This window comes from Candoia aspera, chromosome 4 (genome assembly GCF_035149785.1).
Source record: "Candoia aspera isolate rCanAsp1 chromosome 4, rCanAsp1.hap2, whole genome shotgun sequence".
Taxonomy (NCBI): domain Eukaryota; kingdom Metazoa; phylum Chordata; class Lepidosauria; order Squamata; family Boidae; genus Candoia; species Candoia aspera.
Genome location: NC_086156.1, coordinates 104,316,616 through 104,336,695, shown reverse-complemented (window position 1 = coordinate 104,336,695; position 20,080 = coordinate 104,316,616). Strand labels below are relative to the sequence as shown.

General features: G+C 41.2%; 1 protein-coding gene across 1 annotated transcript; it reads right to left on the bottom strand.

Annotated features, from left to right (window-relative positions):
- Positions 1–539: 539 nt before the first annotated feature.
- Positions 540–17,493, bottom strand: LOC134496828 (vomeronasal type-2 receptor 26-like). The gene is made up of 5 exons (XM_063302540.1): positions 17,197–17,493; positions 11,437–11,664; positions 4,205–4,331; positions 2,200–3,092; positions 540–623 (listed from the first exon to the last, which is right to left on the bottom strand). Exons 1-5 carry the CDS (start codon positions 17,491–17,493, stop codon positions 540–542), a joined length of 1,629 nt encoding a protein of 542 aa, XP_063158610.1.
- Between the last annotated feature and the right edge of the window lie 2,587 nt (positions 17,494–20,080).

Here is a 20,080-nt window from a genome sequence, read left to right as displayed (position 1 = left end):
AAGGAGCTCTAGAATCTATAAATGAATTGTCTCATCAACTCTAGAACTCTGCAGTTCCCAAAGTATTTCGTCTCTTGAAAAGTATTTCCTACCTCAAAAGAAGATGAAGAATTCCATGTTCCTTGACACATACATTCCTGGGATGGGGTGAAGCAAGAATCTTTCTGCTTTAGAAATTCGGTTTTCTGTGAGTTTTTGCTAAAAATGCATACTCAGATAGACAGATCTCAGAGGAAGTCCATTAAATTGTGAGCAGAAAACTTTTTTTTTCCGGGTGATTACCTAGGGGACATCTCTCCACAAGCTATATTCAAAATGCAGAGTGTCATTAAATATAACAACCAAGGGGTAAGTGCAGTCTCTGAACCAGCATTATCTACCTCTTTCCTAGATTCTTTCAGTTATTGCTCAATATGTAATACACATAATTGAAAGAAGAAAGTTGTACTTACACTCCAGTTGTGGAGAAGTCTGGCTGTTTTGTGAAATTGTTTAAGGTTACATAATGAACTACAAAAGAAACAAACCCCCCCCCAGTATCACTTCATCTGTGGAGGCAGGATATTTCCCTGGTGTATTGGAGGGCTGCCTACAAATGGATTCCAAACTCTCACTGACCCTCTCTGGAAGGAAGAAGAACAGCAGAAGAGTTTTAAAGGCCAGCAGTCTTGGGCCACCACCCCATCTGCTCAAGTACCTGGTCAACATAAAAATAGTTGTGTTCACTGCAAGCAGCATTTGTCTTGACCAGACCTAGGGGGAAACCACCATGCAAAAGGAGCAGGTGTTTTTCTTTAAAAAATTAAAAATAAAAGGATGGATTAGAAAAAGTCCTAATGAGACGTTTGTCCCTGTTACAGCTAATCTCTGACATTTCAGTGGCAGAAGGGGAATTTTGAGGGCTCTTTTCAAAGTGAAACACGTCTGACTTTTTTCCCACCAACAGCTTTTCTGCAGCTGTGATACTGCCGAAGAGACAGAAATTGAACATAGTCATTTTGTTAATTATAAGTCAAATAACAAACTTCCCCCAAGTCCTTGAGTCCCTGGAGATCTAGAGAAATGATGTTTGTGTGACATCTGAACGTGGCTAGCGTAAGGGTTATAAAGAGTCTAATGAGGACAGTCTGGATGGAAGGTAATGTGTCCAGCTTCCTTTTTCTTGCCTTGCCCTCATATACACAAAAGATTCAGTAAGTTTAGCTTTTGGGAATTAGGATATCAACACTGATCTACTCTTATCTCCACTGGGATGCCAACTAGTTAGGCAACCCCAGTTTTCCATTCTACCAGGAGCAGATATTGATATTCCTCTCTATTAATTAGTTTCCTTTTACTTCTCAATTTTTTTTATCCTAACATTTCCATAAGGAGTCCTGTTTCTTCTCCATCTTCACTGATATATCAGTCCAAGGATAGTGGGATTCAATGCTCTTCCCCCAAAACTCTCTTTACACTGCTACAAAATCAGGGACAGTAATCTTTCAAACATAATATTTTGTCTCCAGGACAAAATATCCTCTCTTTACCCTGAATTTACATTGCAGGCATTGTTAGGGGAAAAAAAAAAGAATAAGGGAGGTAAGGCATTTTTTTTAAAATAGAAATGTGCCTAGCACCTAAAAAAGATTTAAAAGATAAAATAAAAATGTAAAAGATAAAAAAGAGGTGGGAGGTCACCTGCCCAGGCCAATGAAGATAAAGGAAGATCACAGAAAGCAAAATTACAGCAGGGAAGAGAAGGAAAGATACAATTTTGACAATGTGAGGGTTCAAGTACAGAGAAAATCTGCATCAGTACATTGGTGTTCCCAAAAATGATAAGATCAAAAGAAGTCAATATAATTCTTTCTGGCTCTTCAAATAATCTATCCTCCCTCCCTCCCTCCCCTCTCTCATCTACCTATCTACCTACTTACCTACCTGTCAACTATTCCTATACTAGGGATATCAAAAATTTCACCACAATCAGATTCAGTGTTTGAGACAAGAAGAATAGAGTTTTAGCTTCAAATTTATAGTCTGGGTGCAGTGGCAATCAAAGCTTTATTATATCTATTGCACACAGAACACAAAAAGGAAATGGTTCAATTGCATGATTAGGGTTGCCACCTTGAATATTTGGATTGTCCCCATGGATGCTTTTGGTTAGCAGGAAAATGCTCAAAAATAAAAGGTTGGATTTAACAATTAAATTACCCTCCTGGTCAGATGTTCTTTTGTGTTTAGATGTGGGTTTAACAGTATAATGTAGCACTTGGGGAAAAAGATGCAGCCCAGCAGGCCAGCAGTAGAAGCCAAGATGGAGAAGATCTCCACAGCCACCATGTATTTTCCTTTGGTGCTCAGATAAGCAGGAATGAAGGACACCCAAATGCTGCAAAACACAAGCATGCTGAAGGTGATCAGCTTGGCTTCATTGAAAGTATCAGGCAATTTTCGGGCAAAGAAAGCTACAGTGAAACTGATAATGGCCAGTAGCCACAAGTAGCCCAGGACAACATAGAACATGGAATCGGAGCCTTCATTACATTGTACTATGATTGTGTCTGTCTGGGAGTGCATGTCTAACTCTGGGAAAGGAGGAGATGTAACCAACCACACTAGACAGAAAACAGCTTGCATAAAGGAGCAGAGGACAAGGATGGATCCTGCCAGTCTTCTCCCTAGCCACTTCCTCATCCGGTTTCCTGGCTTAGTGGCCAGAAAGGCTAGAACAACAGTGATGGTTTTGGCCAAGACACAGGAAGCTGAGATGGAGAAAATGGTGCTAAACAGAGGTTGCCTGAGAAAGCAGGTCACTTCCCCCGGGCTCCCAATAAACAGAAAGGAGCACAGAAAACAAAGAAGGAGAGAGGAAAGAAGGACACATGTGATGTTCCTGTTGTTAGCTTTGACAATGGGGGTGTCCCAGTGCAGAATGAAAGTCACTGCCACTAAAATGAGGGTTGCCGAAAAGAAAAGAATCAAGGAAGTCAGAGCGACTCCCAAGGGGTCACTGAAGGATAAATAGCTGAAAGATTTGGGAAGACACTGATCTCTTTCTGCACTGGAAAAGTGATCTTGTGGGCATCTGTCACATTGGTCTGCATCTGAAATAAAGGAACAAGGCCTTGTCATTTGCGAGTATACAGAAGATTTTACCCAGCTATTTTAGAGAGCTTATTCCTAGTAATGCCATTCAAATACCCCATCCCATTTATACCATAAAACCTTGTTAATATTTAGCAAAAAAAAAAAACCTGTGTTATCACGAATGGAAAAGTATTCCAGAGAGCCAGTGGTTAAGGCAACAGGCTAGAAACCAGAAGTCTGTGAGTTCTAGTCCCACCTTAGGCACGAAAGCCAGCTGGGTGACCTTGGGCCAATCACTGTCTCTCAGCCTAACTCACCTCACAGGGTTGTTATTGTGGGGAAGAAGAGGAGGAGGAAGGAGTATTAGGTATGTCTGCCACTTTGAGTTATTTATAAAAATAATAAAAGAGGGATAAAAATAAATAAATGAATAAAATTCTGTTGAATTTCTGTAATACTAGCAGGCTATTTTTCACATTCCCTCTCCTGAAAGAAGTTCATATTGAAAGAATAGATCATGTAACGGAAAACCATGTAAAAGATGTATGCAAATTATTAAATAACCTTCTGTGATGGTCCCAGTACCAGGATCGTAACTTAAGGAATTCTCTGGACAGTTCATTAGAAAGCTTAAAGAATTCATTTACTAAAATCCGATTACACACAGGACAGTTGCAAAGCTCTGAATAATGGTTTGGTGCCAAAGCATTCAAAGTAATTCATTTCCTCTGACATCATCCCTCCTCCCTGTCTTACAAACAAGCTTTTTCTCACTCCTGATCTCCCCCCTCCCAGCTCTTTAGACTAATTAGACTCCAGGTGTCTTATCAACCCATCCTTGGCTCTAAAGGCTTGTGGAGGAATGTGCTGAAGCATTCTCTCTGTCTGCAAAGCTGCAAAGTGTCAAAGCAGATGCAGGTTTGTTCTCCCTCGGCTGATGCATGTAGCAGGCTGATACGTGTAGCAGCGCATTATGGCAGGTATGCACCTACTTTGTAAAAAATCTACTGCAGTTTGCCCCTGGACAAATCCTTTCCCTTATTATAGCAAACTTGAAAGAAATGAAAAAGTAACAAGCCTGAACATTTCAGAACTTTGTTTGTTTGCTTGCGTGTTTGTTTCCACTTGCCAGTTTGGACTGAAATTCTTCCTTCGGGGCATTTGGTGCAATGGTAGCAACAAGCTTGTTTTCCCTCCTGAACAACCTTGCTGTACCCCTGGTGGCAGCTTTCCACACATCTGGCATGAGGAGGTACCTGAAAAAGATCATCAGGAAGGTTGATAGGTAGCATTCACCAACCACTCGCTGAAAACCATCCCGTATTCCAGGGGTTTTCCTCAAACCATCTCCGTGCTCATTTCTGATTTTATACCCACAAAGGTAGACAGTAGATAGCATGGTAGCCTCTCCAGGGTGATACCTTCCCCCCCACCCGCCCCCCCTAATCTTCAGAGAAATGGGTAAAATGAATTTTCAGTCTACGCTGAAATGAAATAGATATTCTTCCAATTTCTAAATTTGGAGGTTAAATGTTATTTCTTTGTATTGCATGCATTGTGGGAGAGAATTAACATTCTCACATATAAGGCAACTCTGGGTGCAGGTTGGTATGAAATGACCCTAGAGGAAAGGGGGACAGATAAGAGAAACCAGGCTATTTTCATTTCCTTGGTATTTAAGGAATCAGTATAAGGACAATTAAAGGATTTGGTTGATGTTAGAAGGTGCTCATATTAGTAGGAAGATCATATTACAATTTCTATGGCTTTTTTGTAACTCCTACATATCGTTTTGGAAGATATGCAACCTGTAATGCTGCAGGCTTTGGGGATCTTCTGCACTGCTTAGCCTAGGTGCCCCATGAACACAGTAATTGTGCATGCCAATTAAAAATACACTTTGTTGCATCTCCCTCTGAATGCTTTGGGCGTTGTCTCCAATGCTCATTTTGTTATTTTATACCCAGAAATGTAGATAGCAGATGGTATGGTAGTCTCTGCTGGGTGATCCCTACATCACAATCTACAGAAAAATGAATAAATTATTTGTAAAACACACCCAGACACAATAAAAAGGTTTAATCCCAGCTGAAAAGAGTGGAATGTGCAGTCACTTATACCTGTTGTCAAGGGAGAAATGAAGGGGGAAGATATTCTTCCAATTTCTATGCTTGGGATATACATTTCCCTGCATCGTATCCACATAAATTATTTTCTAAAAATGTCTGGTGTGGAGGACCCCCGCTAGTAGCAAATGTTTCTTTGTAAAACCTTTATTTATTTTGCTTTGCTTGTTGCTGCATTTACAGTATAATTTGGACTGAAAGAAGACCTAAGACTGAGTGTCAGCTGGTAACTCAGAATTAAATTGGGAACTGCAGAAGGAAGTAATATTGGAAATTTAAAAATACTTGCAAAATATTTTTCCCTTGGGGAAAAAGAAGAGAATCTTAGGAAACATTCTACTGTGTGGCTCAGTGTAAGCACATTCACTGGCTTTCTCTGTATCTCTATTTTTTTTGTTTGTTTTGGCATAAGAAGAGGGAAATACCATCCTGCTCATATATATTTCAATAATTATAGACATTTGCAGTGAAGATACTTCAGCTTTTTGAGTACTTTTTCTCCTTACAGTTCTTCTGCTTGTTTTTAAGTCCTAGTGATTTTTAAAATCAGTAGCATATGGAGCAATTCAGAAATGAGATATACTGTGTATGTATGTGTATGTATATGGATATGTGTTTATGTGTGTGTGTGTATGTATGTATGTGTGTGTGTATATATATATATATATATATATATATATATATAGAGAGAGAGAGAGAGAGAGAGAGAGAGAGAGAATGCACAGCTGGATAACGTAATGGTTAGATCACCCCCTTTGGAACAAGAGACTGGGGTTCAAATCCTGGCTGTACCTACCTTACCAGTAGGGGTCCTTGTGCAAAGACTAACCCTAACACTTCACCTGCCTACTTCAAATATGAGAGTGACATGAACTAAAGAGTCATGCTGGCTTGGATGTCACCCAGATTAACAAGGTCCATGTCAGATGTTGGGGAACCAGGACAATCTGACGATAAGTGGGCTACTGGAACAAACCATACATGGGTGAGACAAGAGAACCTGGAATTGATGGAATGCTACTACAACAGCAGACCTAAGGAGAGGGGATATATGAAACGCATGGGGGAACTATGGATGGACAGAAGACCTGCACCCACACTAACTGAGAAACAGCTAGTTACCCAATGCTTCAACATAGTTAAGAGGAAGCTGCTCTCACAGCTTGGGATAGACCAACTGCACATTATATCCCAGACTCAAGAAGACCTGGAAGAACAACTGGAGGTGCAGCCAACACCTGAAGCTGGAACATCACTGCCACCTCCTCCGTTACAGATCACAGCAGCCGATATGAGGCAAAATATCATGGATAAACTAGCAACAGTCAACCTCTAGACCAACTACCAAGGCTCAGTGGAGAAGTACCATCAGATAGTATCCTAGAAGATACCAATAGAGCCTTCCCAACAATCCCTACTACCACTATAACTCAAACCAATGAACTGGTATATGCTACAGCTGCTGTAATCCTGGAGATGCTTGGCTCCATGATCAAGAAGAACAAGAGTATGTACCCCCCCTGGAAAATGAGGTTGGAGGCTAAGATCAAGGCAACTCAGAGAGAAGTTAGCCAGCTGGTACAACTACAGAAGGGTGTGGAGATTAAGGATAAGACTCGGCTACTGAAAAAATACAAGGGCCTGATTCCATCTGAAGCCCTAGAGACTGCCTCACAGCACTGGATAACAGGCTAAGGAGATACACTAGAGAGGCAGAGGCCAAGAAAATAAAGGCCCTGTTTGCCAAAGAACCACCCAAGGTGTATTCTCAACTGCAGTGCAACAACACAGTCACAGCAGAACCACCAACAGCAGAAATTGAACAGTATTGGAAGAACATATGGGAGAAAGAGAAGACATATGACACAAGTGCAAAGTGCCTGCAGGACCTGAGAGCAGACCACAGAAATCTCCCAGAGCAGGAACCAGTCACCTTCAGAGTAGCAGACATCCAACAGTGGGTCAAGAACATGAAGAGCTGGACATCCCTTGGCCCAGACATGATCCACACCTACTGGCTAAAGAAACTAACAGCAGTGCATGAACACCTAGCGGCACAGATGAGCCAGCTGTTAGTAGCAGGCTCCCACCCAGACTGGCTAACACGAGGTAGGACAGTGCTGATCATTCTGAAAGACCCCAACAAGGGAACAACACCATCCAACTACCAGCCAATAACCTGCCTCCCCACAACATGGAAGGTCCTATCAGGCATCATAGCTGCCAAGCTGCAGGACTATATAGGTCAGTACATGAGCATGGCTCAGAAGGGCAATGGGAATGACACCAGAGGCTCCAAACACCAGTTGCTCATAGATAGAGCAGTCACCTGAGTCTCAAGGTCTAGACAGATGAATCTGAGCATAGCCTGGACTGACTACAGGAAAGCCTATGACTCAATGCCACATACATGGATCTGTGAATGCCTGGCACTATACAAAGTCAAAAGGACACTCAGGACCTTCCTCAAGCACTCAATGGGACTGTGGAAGACAACACTGGAAGTCAACTCAAGGCAGCTTGCACAAGTGGCCATCAGCTGTGGCATATACCAAGGTGATGCACTGTCCCCACTGTTGTTCGGCATAGGATTGAACCCCCTCAGCCAGATAATCACAAGGACTGGATATGGATACAAGTTCAAGACTGGAACTACCAACAGCCACCTCCTCAATATGGATGACATCAAGCTGTATGCTAAGATTGAACAAGACATCGACTCACTGATGCACCTAACATGAATCTACAGTGAGGACATTGGGATGTCATTCAGACTGGAGAAGTGTAGCCAGATGGTAGTAAAGAGAGGGAAGGTAGTTAAGACTGATGGGGTGGAACTAGCAGCAGGCCACATAGCAGACATACAGACCAGCTACAAGTAACTTGGTATCCCACAGACACATGGGAACCACGATAAGGAGGCAAGAAAGACAGCAAAATCCAAGTACCACCAAAGGATAAGACAGATAATAAAGAGCCAGCTCAATGGGAAGAACAAGATCCATGCCATCAACATGTATGCCCTGCCAGTCATCAGGTACCCTGCCGGTATAGTGAGCTGGCCAAAGGAGGACATGGAAGCTGCTGATATGAAGACCCAGAAGCTCCTCACAATTTATGGAGGTTTCCACCCCAAGTCCAACACCCAGAGACTGTATAACAGGCAGAAAGAGGGAGGGCAGGGTCTGGTGAGTGTCCAAGCCACTGTCCTGGATGAGACCCAGAGCATCCAGGAGTATATCAGTAAGTTGGTACCTAAAGATGAGCTGCTGAGAGAATGCCTGAGGTAGCAGCAGACATGGAAGGAAGATCAAGCAGAGGAATTGCCATGGCAAGACAAGATCCTGCATGGGATGTACCATCAACAGATAGCTGAGGTGTCTGGCCTTGGGAAATCCTACCAGTGGATGGAAAGGGCTGGACTAAAAGATAGCACTGAGGCACTGATCATAGCAGCACAAGAACTGGCACTAAGCACCAGATCCATAGAAGCAGGGGTCTACCACACTAGACAGGACCCAAGGTGCAGACTGTGCAGAAAGGCCTCAGAGACAGTCCAACACATGTAAGATGCAGGCAGGAACAGCATACACTGAACAACACAACCAAGTAGCTGTCATTGTGTACAGAAACATCTGCACAGTGTATGGGCTAGACCCTCCCAAGTCCAGATGGGAGATTCCACAGAAGGTTGTGGAGAATGACAGGGCTAAGATCCTGTGGGACTTCCAGATCCAGATAGACAGGCAGGTACTGGCCAATCAACTGGACATCATGGTAATAGACAAGGATCAGAAGACAGTGGTGGTGATAGATGTAGTGGTGCCAAGTGACAGCAACATCAGGAAGAAGGAATATGAGAAGCTAGAGAAGTACCAAAGCCTGAAGGAAGAACTAGAGAGGATGTGGAAAGTGAAGGCCAAAGTGGTCCCAGTGGTGGTAGGGGCACTCAGGGCTGTGACCCCCAAGCTGGGAGAGGGGCTCCAACAATCCCAGGAACAACATCAGAGTTCTCTGTCCAGAAGAGTGCAGTGATAGGAACAGCTAAGATACTGCACAGAACCTGTTGGTATTTGTTTTTTTTTTCCTGCCAGAAATTTGGCTGTAGAGAAATTAAGGTTACTATGGTAAGAAATCACTCTGGCAGGGTTTTAAGGGATGCTGACTCTACACTCACACACCAGGTGGCCAAATATTAAAAAGATCATCAGGAAGGTTTATGGGTAGCATTCACCAACCACATGTGGAACTTCTTCACTTCATTTGAAGATCCAGTAATCTGAACGGGCACTCACTGAATAACTTCAACAATGTGCAAAATCTTCTGAGTCTAGGATGTTTCTCGGGAATTCCAACTTGGCAGAAGACCATCCCATATTCTAGCAGTTTTCCTCAAACCAGGTCCATGCTCATCTGTGATTTTATACCCACAAAACTAGACAGTAGATAGCATGGTAGCCTCTGCAGGTGATACCTTTGCCCCCAATCTACAGAGAAATTAGTAAAATATATGTTCAGTCTAGGCTGAAATGAAATAGATATTCTTCCAATTTCTAAATTTGGAGGTTAAATGTTATTTCTTTGTATTGCATACATTGTGGGAGACAATTAATATTCTCACATATAAGGCAACTCTGGGTGCAGGTTGGTGTGAAATGACCCAAGAGGAAAGGGGGACAAATAACAGAAACCAGGCTTTTTTCATTTCCTTGGTATGAAAGGAATCAGTATGAGGACAAGTAAAGGATATGGTTGATGTTAGAAGGTGCTCATATTAGTAGGAAGATCATATTACAATTTATATGGCTTTTTTGTAACTCCTGCATATCATTTTGGAAGATATGGAACTTGTAATGCTGCAAGCTTTGGGGATCTTCTGCATTGCTTAGCCTAGATGCCCTGTGAACACAGTAATTGTGCATGCCAATTAAAATACAGTTTGTTGCATCTCCCTCCGAATGCTTTGGGCGTTGTCTCCAATGGTCATTTTGTTATTTTATATCCAGTAATGTAGATAGCAGATGGTATGGTAGTCTCTGCTGGTTGATACCTATATCACAATCTACAGTGAATTGAATAAACAATTTGTGAACAGACACACACAGATACAGACTCACACACAAAAAATAAAAAAAAGTTTTAATCCTATCAGAAAAGAGTGGAATGTGCAGTAATTTATAGCCTGTTGTCAAGGGAGAAATGAAGGAGGAAGATATTCTTCCAATTTCTATGCTTGTGATATACACTTCCCTGCATCAAATTCACGTAAAGTATTTTCTAAAAATGTCTGGCGTGGAGGACCCCCACTAATAGCAAATGTTGTTTCTCTTTAAAACCTATACAGTATTTATTTTGCTTTGCTTGTTGCTGCTCTTACAGTATAATTTGGCATTGACAAGAAGACCTGAGACTGAGTTTAAATGGGGAACTCAGAAGGAGGTAATATTACAAATTTAAAAATAACTGCAAAACATTTTTTACGTTGGGGAAAATGTTAGGAAATGTTAGGAAACATTCTAAGGTTTGGCTCAGTGTAAGCACATTCACCGGGTTTCTCTGTATCTCCCTCTCTCTCTCTCTTTTGCATAAGAAGAGGGAGATACCATCATGCTCCTCTGTCTTTCATTACATTATAGACATTTGCAGTGAAGATACTTCAGATTTTTGAGTACTTTCTCTCCTTACAGTTCTTATTATTAAGTTATAGTAGCATATGGAGCAATTCAGAAATCAGTATCCTCAGTTTTGGGTGTGAAAAGAATGACCATATAAGGAAATTGCCTGGGGAAGGAAGCTTGCCTGGGCTTGTTACAGGTTCAGTTTCAGTTTTCTTTCTGTAGCCTCTCCTTCCAGTATGAGCTTGTAAATATGTTTTTGTGCTTTCTGTAAATACATTTATTTTTATAGAAATGCCTGGTGTGTGATTTTCCTGATCTCTCGGGCCAAACGTTTTCCAGCAATCTCTGACAGAACCCTCAAACTCCCAGGCCTCTGATAGAGGACATGAGGTTGAGGAAGACCTATACCACCCATATGGGTGAGAAGGGAATTTTTTTATTTATTTTGATATATCATCCTGGCAGAAATTTTCATTAAGACAAACCCAAATATGTAGCAAACTTTGAGTCTCCAGGGCATGATCAATAGACTTCACTTGTCTATTTTCAAGTAATCTAACAATATCTTCCTCCAGAAATCATACCCTACATAATTAAAGTATCCTCAGATGTTCTACCTGCTGAAACTTGTGATTCCATGCAATGGCACTTTCAGTGAGGGTGAACTGTTTCCCATCGGGGGCTTTGGAGTCCATCCTTCCGATCCGGACCCTCTGGAAGGATTGATTGTGGAAAGTCACCATGTTGAAGATGTCGTATCCTGGGTCAAAGCCCCCCTTCTCATCAAAAGAGATTTCATCTCCTGCACTGTTATTAAAACAGAGATGTCTCAGAAAGTAGTGAAGCTGGATTCAAGAGAGGGAAAAGGGGAGATAGATGAAATAGCAAGAAATATTCTCTCAGGGAAAAGTGGCCATTATTTTTGGAGCAGTGATTTCTGCTCAGGTTGATATTAGTAGGTATAAACTGACCTTTATATTTGAAAGATTCTCTCCTTACTATCATTATAAAAATAAAATGAAACACAGGGTCATAGCAAGGAAACCCAAGAAATTCCAGAAAAGCACTAGTTTTAATTAAGAGATGCATTTTCACTTGCACTTTCCTTATTCAAGTAGCTTACACCATATATGTACACGTAAGATGAGTTAAATATTATGGAAGTTGAGGGAAGAAACATCCTCCCAATGCCACAGTTTGGAGCCCTCAAAGGTACAGTAGGTTCACTTTTACTTCCTCTCTTCATTAGCATCGAATACTATCTATTAAAGTTTTCATGGAAATTAGGAACCTTCTGAAGGGAAAGTTTTAGCACACTGGGAGAATTTCCTTTGCTCCTTGATGTAAGAAGATGTTTGTAACTTTAAAGATTAAGAAGAAGAATCTTGACTTTTGAAAACAACAAAGGAAGTTTAGAATTGGTTTTGAATAGGTATAGCACCAGAAGGATTTGTGACAACTTTTTAATGCATTTTTTAAAAAAATGATATAAAACGTATTTTAAGATTTTGAAATTAACTCTGATAACTCTCTCCTGGGATAGTCCTGACAGTGGAAAATAAACATATAAGAGTGGACTCTGAAGGTTAACTAGAGGGAACCAGAAAACATTTAAAGGGGAAGTTACTTATTAACAGAGGGACGCGGTGGCGCTGCGGTTTAAACCGCTGAGCTGCCGATCAGAAGGTCGGCGGTTCGAAACCGCGCAGCGGGGTGAGCTCCCGTTGCTAGTCCCAGCTCCTGCTCACCTAGCAGTTCGAAAACATGCAAATGTGAGTAGATCAATAGGTACCGCTTCGGCGGGAAGGTAACGGCGTTCCGTGTCGTCATGCTGGCCACATGACCCGGAAGTGTCTACGGACAACGCCGGCTCTAAGGCTTAGAAACGGAGATGAGCACCGCCCCCTAGAGTCGGATACGACTGGACTTTACGTCAAGGGAAACCTTTACCTTTACCTTTACTTATTAACAATGGAATGGCATTATCTTACTTTACGAGAAAATAAGTCTGTTTCGGGAACAATACACTCAGTACTTACTTTAAAAATATCTGCTACTACAAAATGGATTTAGCAGAGGCTATAGAGGAACAGTTGCTACTGGATAAAAGAGAGACTGAGGCAGTTTCAGATGTGGATTTGAAGCAGAATCACAAAAGTGATATTGAAGGAGGTGCTGTGGTTTTGAAAATCTATTCAAAAATGCCAGAGTACAAGAGTGATGTGGAAAAAAATGGAAAAATGGAGAATCAATGGAAAGGGATGATACAAACAATAAATCAGAAGACTGATTTGGAAAGACTTTTTATCTCAGATTTACAAGAACCAGTCACCTCAGTCGGACTCTGGAAGACTGTGGTAGACAACACTGGAAGCCAACTCAAAACAGCTTGCACGAGTGGCCATCAACTGTGGCATATACCACCGTGATGCATTGTCCCTGCTACTCTTCTGTATATGCTTGAACCCCCTCAGCCAGATAATCACAAGGACTGGATAGGGATACAAGTTCAAGAGTGGACCTACCATCAGCCACCTCCTCTACATGGATGACATCAAGCTGTATGCTAAGAGAGAACCAGACATCAACTCACTGATCCACCTGACACGGATCTACAGTGAGGACACTGGGATGTCATTCGGACTGGAGAAGTGTGGCTGGATGGTAGTAAAGAGAGGGAAGGTAGTCAAGACTGATGGGGTGGAACTACCACAGGCCACTTAGCAGACATACAGGGGTGAGAAGGGAATTTTTTAAATATAAGAATTGCTTCTCCATATAGCTCTTCTTTTTGAAAGACAGCATTGCAGAACCACTTTCGAATTTGGCTTCCTAACCTCCTTCATCAAATACACCTTACATGCTTGGAGTTCTTGGAAGCTGGCCAGTGAAGCTTATGAGAGGTGTCATTGATCCATTCTACTTTGATTCAGGCATCCCTCAAGTAAAATCAAATCCAGCATTTTCCTTATCCTTACCTGGATTTTTTAAAATAGAGAATTCAACATTCTTCTTACAACATACAGTTCTCCCATAATGAGGGAAAAAGCAAGACCAGAGAAAATCAGAAAGATCCAGAGGAAGCCTTCTGGTCAAAGGGGGAGGGGACAAACAGTCTCTTACATTTAGGGGGAGGATAAAAGAAAGACAGAAGACTTTGAGAATGGCTTCTCCATATAGCCCTTGTTCTTGAAACAGAGCATTGGTGAACTTTTTCGAATCTGGCTTCCTGACTTTCTTCAATCAATATCCCTTAAATTCTTGGATTTCATGGAAGCAGGCATTACTGATTGATATCCTGCCTATCCCATATAATTAAAATGCATAGAGAACTGAAACTGCATCCAAATTGTTAGGGTTCCCCTATTGGAATGGGGATTTTTTTCAGGATGAAGATTTGTGAGGATCAATTTTTCAGATTCCCAGTCTAATGTGGACCTGGTGGCATTTCTGGGGATCTCTCCTCCACATACACTCTGGGCCCAGCCCTGCTTGGTTTCAGAGCCCAGAGAAGCTGGTCCAGGTGCCGCAACTTACAAAGGTAATACAATATACAAAGGGCTGTTTTCACATGCAGAAGATGGTAAAACAAGTGATATCATTCCATTTCCTTTCTGGTAAAGCAGCAGCACATCCCCTTCAACTCTATCTTGGATATACACAGAGAACTCCCACAATCTTTCTTCATGACTACCAAAGCAGGGGCTGTTGAAGGATATCATTGTATGCAAATAAGAGTTGTCTATTTCAGCTGCTGGGCTACTTAGCAGGAACATCCAAGTTCTTTGCAGAGAGAAGAAAGGGAGATGGCATGATGGGGATTGAGGAGAACAACTAAAGCAATTTTAGGTTTTATGACTTGCAGGTATTATTAGTCATGCAGCACCTCACACGTTCTGAGTGCTGCTTCTTTTTAAATTATTAACCATTTCTAAAGGGAAAAAAAGCAAACAAGCAAGCAAAAGGAGAAAAGAGGAAAAAAGAAAAAAATAATAATTTGTACAGTAATGTAGTATCTATTAGTGGAGACAGGAATTATAAATGTTGTAGAGCTAGTGCTCAATCTTTGATTGGAAATTAACCATGGAAAACATTAAATTGCATTTAAGTACATTAAATTATTTTAACAATGGAACAGTTTAAATTTTGAACTAATTGCCATAATCTCTGTTATTTCTCCCCACCACCACCACCACCCATGGAAAGAAATGGTGAAGCTGATCAGGCTTCACGCGGAGCAACAAATCCAGAGCCTTCATCCTGCTGTTTCCCACCTCATCCCCTTCAGCCCTTACACAGGTATACCTGAGAAGAGCAATGACTTACCTGCCATGGCTGAAGATCCCCCAGATTTGCCCCATCCTGATGCCTCAGAGAACCTGGTTTTGCTCTGGTTGAATGCATTGCTTGCAAAGCATGTGCTACAGAATAAACCGCATTGTAGATGTTGTAGCTCTCTCCAGACATGGTCATTTCAAAGACAGAGCCAGGGAGACTCCCCAGTTCTTCCTTCCCAGTGCAGCGTTTTGCTCCTTTGTGATCTGGGTGGAATGAACAGTGAAATGCAGACTCCCAGAACCTATTCGTGTAAGGAAATGAATTTGAAAAAGGGTTTATGCTCTCAAGAAACTCCTGAAATTTTGGCACTGTGTTTGTATGGAATGAGAAGAATAAGGAACCATTGAAGGTTTGTGCTGGGAATCTATTGCTTTGCATTGAAACAAAAGTGAAATCCCAGTGAGAGGTTATGATCCACACTCTGTGATCTATTGGGCGCATTGCAGAAAATTCACGGGAACTTAGGATCCACTGTAAAACCTCCATAGCCTGGACATCCCCTGAAGCAAGGAACACATTGGTGTCTTTTTCCAGAGAGATGACATGTATTATCTTCATTACATGTACACCAAAGGACTGTGCAAAGGATGTTGAATTTTTCATTGCTGGGATCAACTTCATCCAAGCAATGCAAATATCATTCTGGAAGAGCTTTGGTTGGAGATTTTGAAGAAAGCTTTCCCCTCTCTCATCATCTGGTAACAAAAGGCCAATCCAGTTCCATCCAAAATGTTTCAGTAAGTGAACAATCCCCTCATATTGCAAGTTTTCATTGGGGACCATGCTGAAGAAGGAAGGGAACCTCCTTTTGTCACTCAGGGCTGGGTCAAAGGAGCCATAACCAAGCTGTATGGAAGAAAGAGGCATTGAAACTGAGAATCCATTTTCCTGAAGGACTTAGAGCTTTTCCATCCTTTCTTTATTATTGGATGCTGGTCTCAAGAATGAGGAGTCTGAACTGCTACCCTCCACATCAACCCCCAGTGCAAGGCTTGCCATATGGAGAGGAGAGCAGAGTAGTGGTTCTGTGCAAGGCTCCCTGAAAGACAGCAGCCTGGCCCTTCCAAGTGCACAATACCAGAGTTGCTTTATTTAAGGAGAGCAGTGAGCTCAAGCATCTCCGTTGGCAACAATCGTTCATTTACCCAGACTCCGTGTGCCTTCACTCCCAACTTGAAGCCTCATGACGTTGACTTTGACTCTGGACCTTGACTGGCTTCTGAACCTTCTACAAGGTTTGGACTTGGACTTGGACTTCCCTTGACCGGTCTTGTGCCTGCTATTTTGGATTGGGTCTCTTTCCAGGCAAGCTTGCTGAACTTTTGGGGACTTGCCTGTCTACTGTGTGTACTTGTCTGTTTGCCCTCGCATATCATCTGCCACTTGTTTATTTATTTCACAAAAGGTATTAGTAGTTTGCGAATACCTCTGTGTGTTCATGGTCTGGGACTGGACATTTTGACCTTATGATTAAAGTAGACAGAATCAATTGTTGTCATCAAGATTGACATGGAAGAAGCAGATCATCACCTTCACTCTATGAAAGGGTGAGAATTTCTGCCCCACCCAGAACTGAGAAATACTGTGAACTTCAGTTTCCATCATTCCTGATCACTGGATGTACCAGCTAAAAATAATGGGAAATGAGTCTGGCAAGAACAGGAGGTCATATTTGAGCACTGCAGCTAATGAACATTTTTCTCTGTAATCAATGAGTTCTGAGTAATTTTCACCCTACTCTTCCTTCTAGTTTTAAGACGTATAGCTATGAACTGGAAATATAAACTTTTTGCATATGCTCTTTTTCATGTACTGTAACTGTCAGTGCTCATTGTCAGGTTTGTTTGTTTTTTTGAAAAAAAATATAATTAAAGCATTAAAATCAAATATGCATGATAAAAAAGAGATAAAATTCAATTTACTGAGTCATATACTATAACAATTATATGTTTACAATGTTACAAATTCTGAGATGCTGCAGGATCTGGGAAGTAACTGATCATCTTAAAGAAGGCAAGATCTCTGAAAAATCCCCCTACCTGTGGAATCCTGTAGGCATTCAAAATATGGGCCATGTGGATGGAGTTTGGGGAGGTGAGGCCACCAAGGATAGCCAAGAGCTTCCTCTTGGTCCTTCTGACACACTTGTAGTTGATGGGATTCTCTTCTTTCAGAAAGAGGTGATCTAGGATGTTCTTATTGGCAAGCCTTACATTGAAATTGTTTTCATAAACCTCCATTCCTAGTGTGATGTTGGATAACAGCTTCATATCCTTGTTGATCTGATGAGTGGCAAATTCCATGGCAAGAATGTGCTGGTAGTTTTTTACGATCATGCTGAATTAATAGTGCATAACCATAGAAAGAAGGAAACAAATTTTAAACAATGTAGGTAATTTCAGCAATTTGTTCAGGAGATATTGTTTTGGGGAGTTTCACTCAGAGACTTTGGGCTTTGCACATTATGCTGATTATCTGAAAACTGTTGATATTTTAACAACAGGATAGGAGCCAATGATTTCAATCCTTTGTGAGACAGAAAGGATTCCCTCTGCCCAAATAGGCAGTCATTTCATCATGTGCCTTTCCCTTTACTAGAGTTTACTTGGACTCCATCATTTGTAAAGCATGACCTATTGGACTCCTGGAACATGTAAATGCAATGGCTTTGTCACCCTGGAACACCAAGTTGGTTCACATTTAACAACTGTTCCATGCAGTGAAATGAAGGGAATTTCTCTTACCCATTTAATTAGTATATATCCTACTAACAATGTAGCTACTATTCAAAACATTTACAAGGGGACTTTCAGCAAGGCTTTGACATCCAGGGAAAATCTTTGGAGTGGGTTTTTGGAAGTCCTTTTCCTGAGAGATACTTTATCATATTTTCGTTCTTGAGATGGATGCAGGAACAACCTTTGAGTCTGCTTTGGACAATCAATTTTCTGAAAGTTTCTCTTAAATATGAATCTTTTAAATGATAGACCTCCGAGAAGGTTTTTTAAATTATGAACATTTGCCACTTTGGTCTTTTATTGATGAGTAACGTGAGGCTACCACTCTGGGAGCCATCTTCAAAATGCACAGTGTCACTAAATGCAACAGCCAAGTGTGTGCAAAATCTGAGTCAGCATTATCAACCTCTTGCCTAGATTCTATCAGCTTTCTTTCAAGATATAATACCCATAATTCAAAGTAGAAAGATGTACTCACACTCCAAATATGGAAAAGTCTGGCTGTGTTGTGAAATTCTGAGATTGTGTAAATTCAATAATAAAGGAAGAAAAAACCCCAAATATCACATCAGCTCTTGAGGTGGCAAGTTTTGCTGGATTATTTGAAGGCTGCATGCAGAAAGATTTCAAATTTTCATGGACACTCTCAGGGAGGAAGAAGAGGAGAAAAAGCTTCTTCAAGGCCAGCAATCTTGAGCCACCATCCCATCTGCTCAAATACATGGTCATGGAAAAAAATAGCAAAATGACGAAGATAGTTTAGCAAGATAGCATTGACACACGCAGCGACAACTCTTTCTCTCAGACAGCTAATCTCTGAGGTTTCAGTGGCACAAGGTGAATTGTGATGACACTTTTCAAAGTGTATGACTTCTGATCTTTTTTCCCCAGAGGTTCTTGTGCAGCTTTGATTCTTCCCAACAAACATAAAATAGCAATTTTGCTAATTATAGGGCAAATATTAACCTTCCCACAAGTCCTCTATTCCCTGAAGATCTAGAGAAATGATGCTTGTGTGACATCTGTTCATGGCCAGTGAAAGGGTTATACAGAGTCTAATGAGATATGTCTGGAAGGTGGGTAATCTGTCCAGCTTTCTTTTCTTGACTTGCAATCCTACATTTTCTAGCCTCGCCTCATATATACAAAAGATTCAGGAAGCTTGTGCTCTTGAGATTTAGGTCACCACATTCACCTCTTCTAACCCCCACTGTGATGCCAACTAATTACCCAGTTTTCCATTCTATCAAGATCAGTTTGAACATTATTCCTCTCTTCTGATTAGTGTCCTTTGACTCCCTGTTTTGGTTATCCTCATATTTCTATAAAGATTCCTGTTACTTCTGCATCTTCATTGACTTCAGAGGTTAGAGAGGACCCATCCCAAAATATCAGTGCAGCACTGCTCTCTCAATCCTTACTCTAATCTGACATGAAATCAAGAACAGTATTCTTTCAAACGTAGTATTTTATCTCCAAGAATATCTCTTTACTCTGAGTTTACATTACAGACATTCTTTGAAAAAATGGATAGGCAAAGTTAGCCACCATTTTTTCTCTTCAAATGTTCCTACCAGCCAAAATAAAAGATGAGATGAGATGAGATGAGATGTTAGTGAAAACCTTCGGGCCCATTTCTCTCCCCACAAACATGTCAATCCTTGATATTCAGTGGAGTTATAAACAGGAACTATCTGGTTAGAGGATTAAAACCTTAAGTGGCAGCCAACCCAGGGAAGGATGTAACTAAACAACTACAAATCAAGGAAAGTCTTTCAAGAGATCTCTAAACTCTGAAGGAAGTTCCAACCTTCTTCAAATTTCAACAACTCTTTATAACACAGCTAGCGTGGTTTTCCAATCATTTCTATTCTAAAAAAGGCTTCTTGGGATGACAATCATTAAGGTATATTAGGAGACAATCTTTATTTATATTTCTTCCAGGTCCTCAATATGCCATGCCTAACAAATGATTTTTGAAATCCGTATGAACTTTAACTCTGTCATACCACAGGTACACATGCCACCCAAATCTCAAATCAAGTCCTTCCTACTCCAATAACTGTTTATTCCTCAATGTCACCCAGTCCTTCATCCAGAACAGGGAGCAAGCATGAAAATAAAATTTCAGTTTGGGTAAGCCTACAACAAAGATTCCAGCACAATGTAAAAGACAATACTTGAG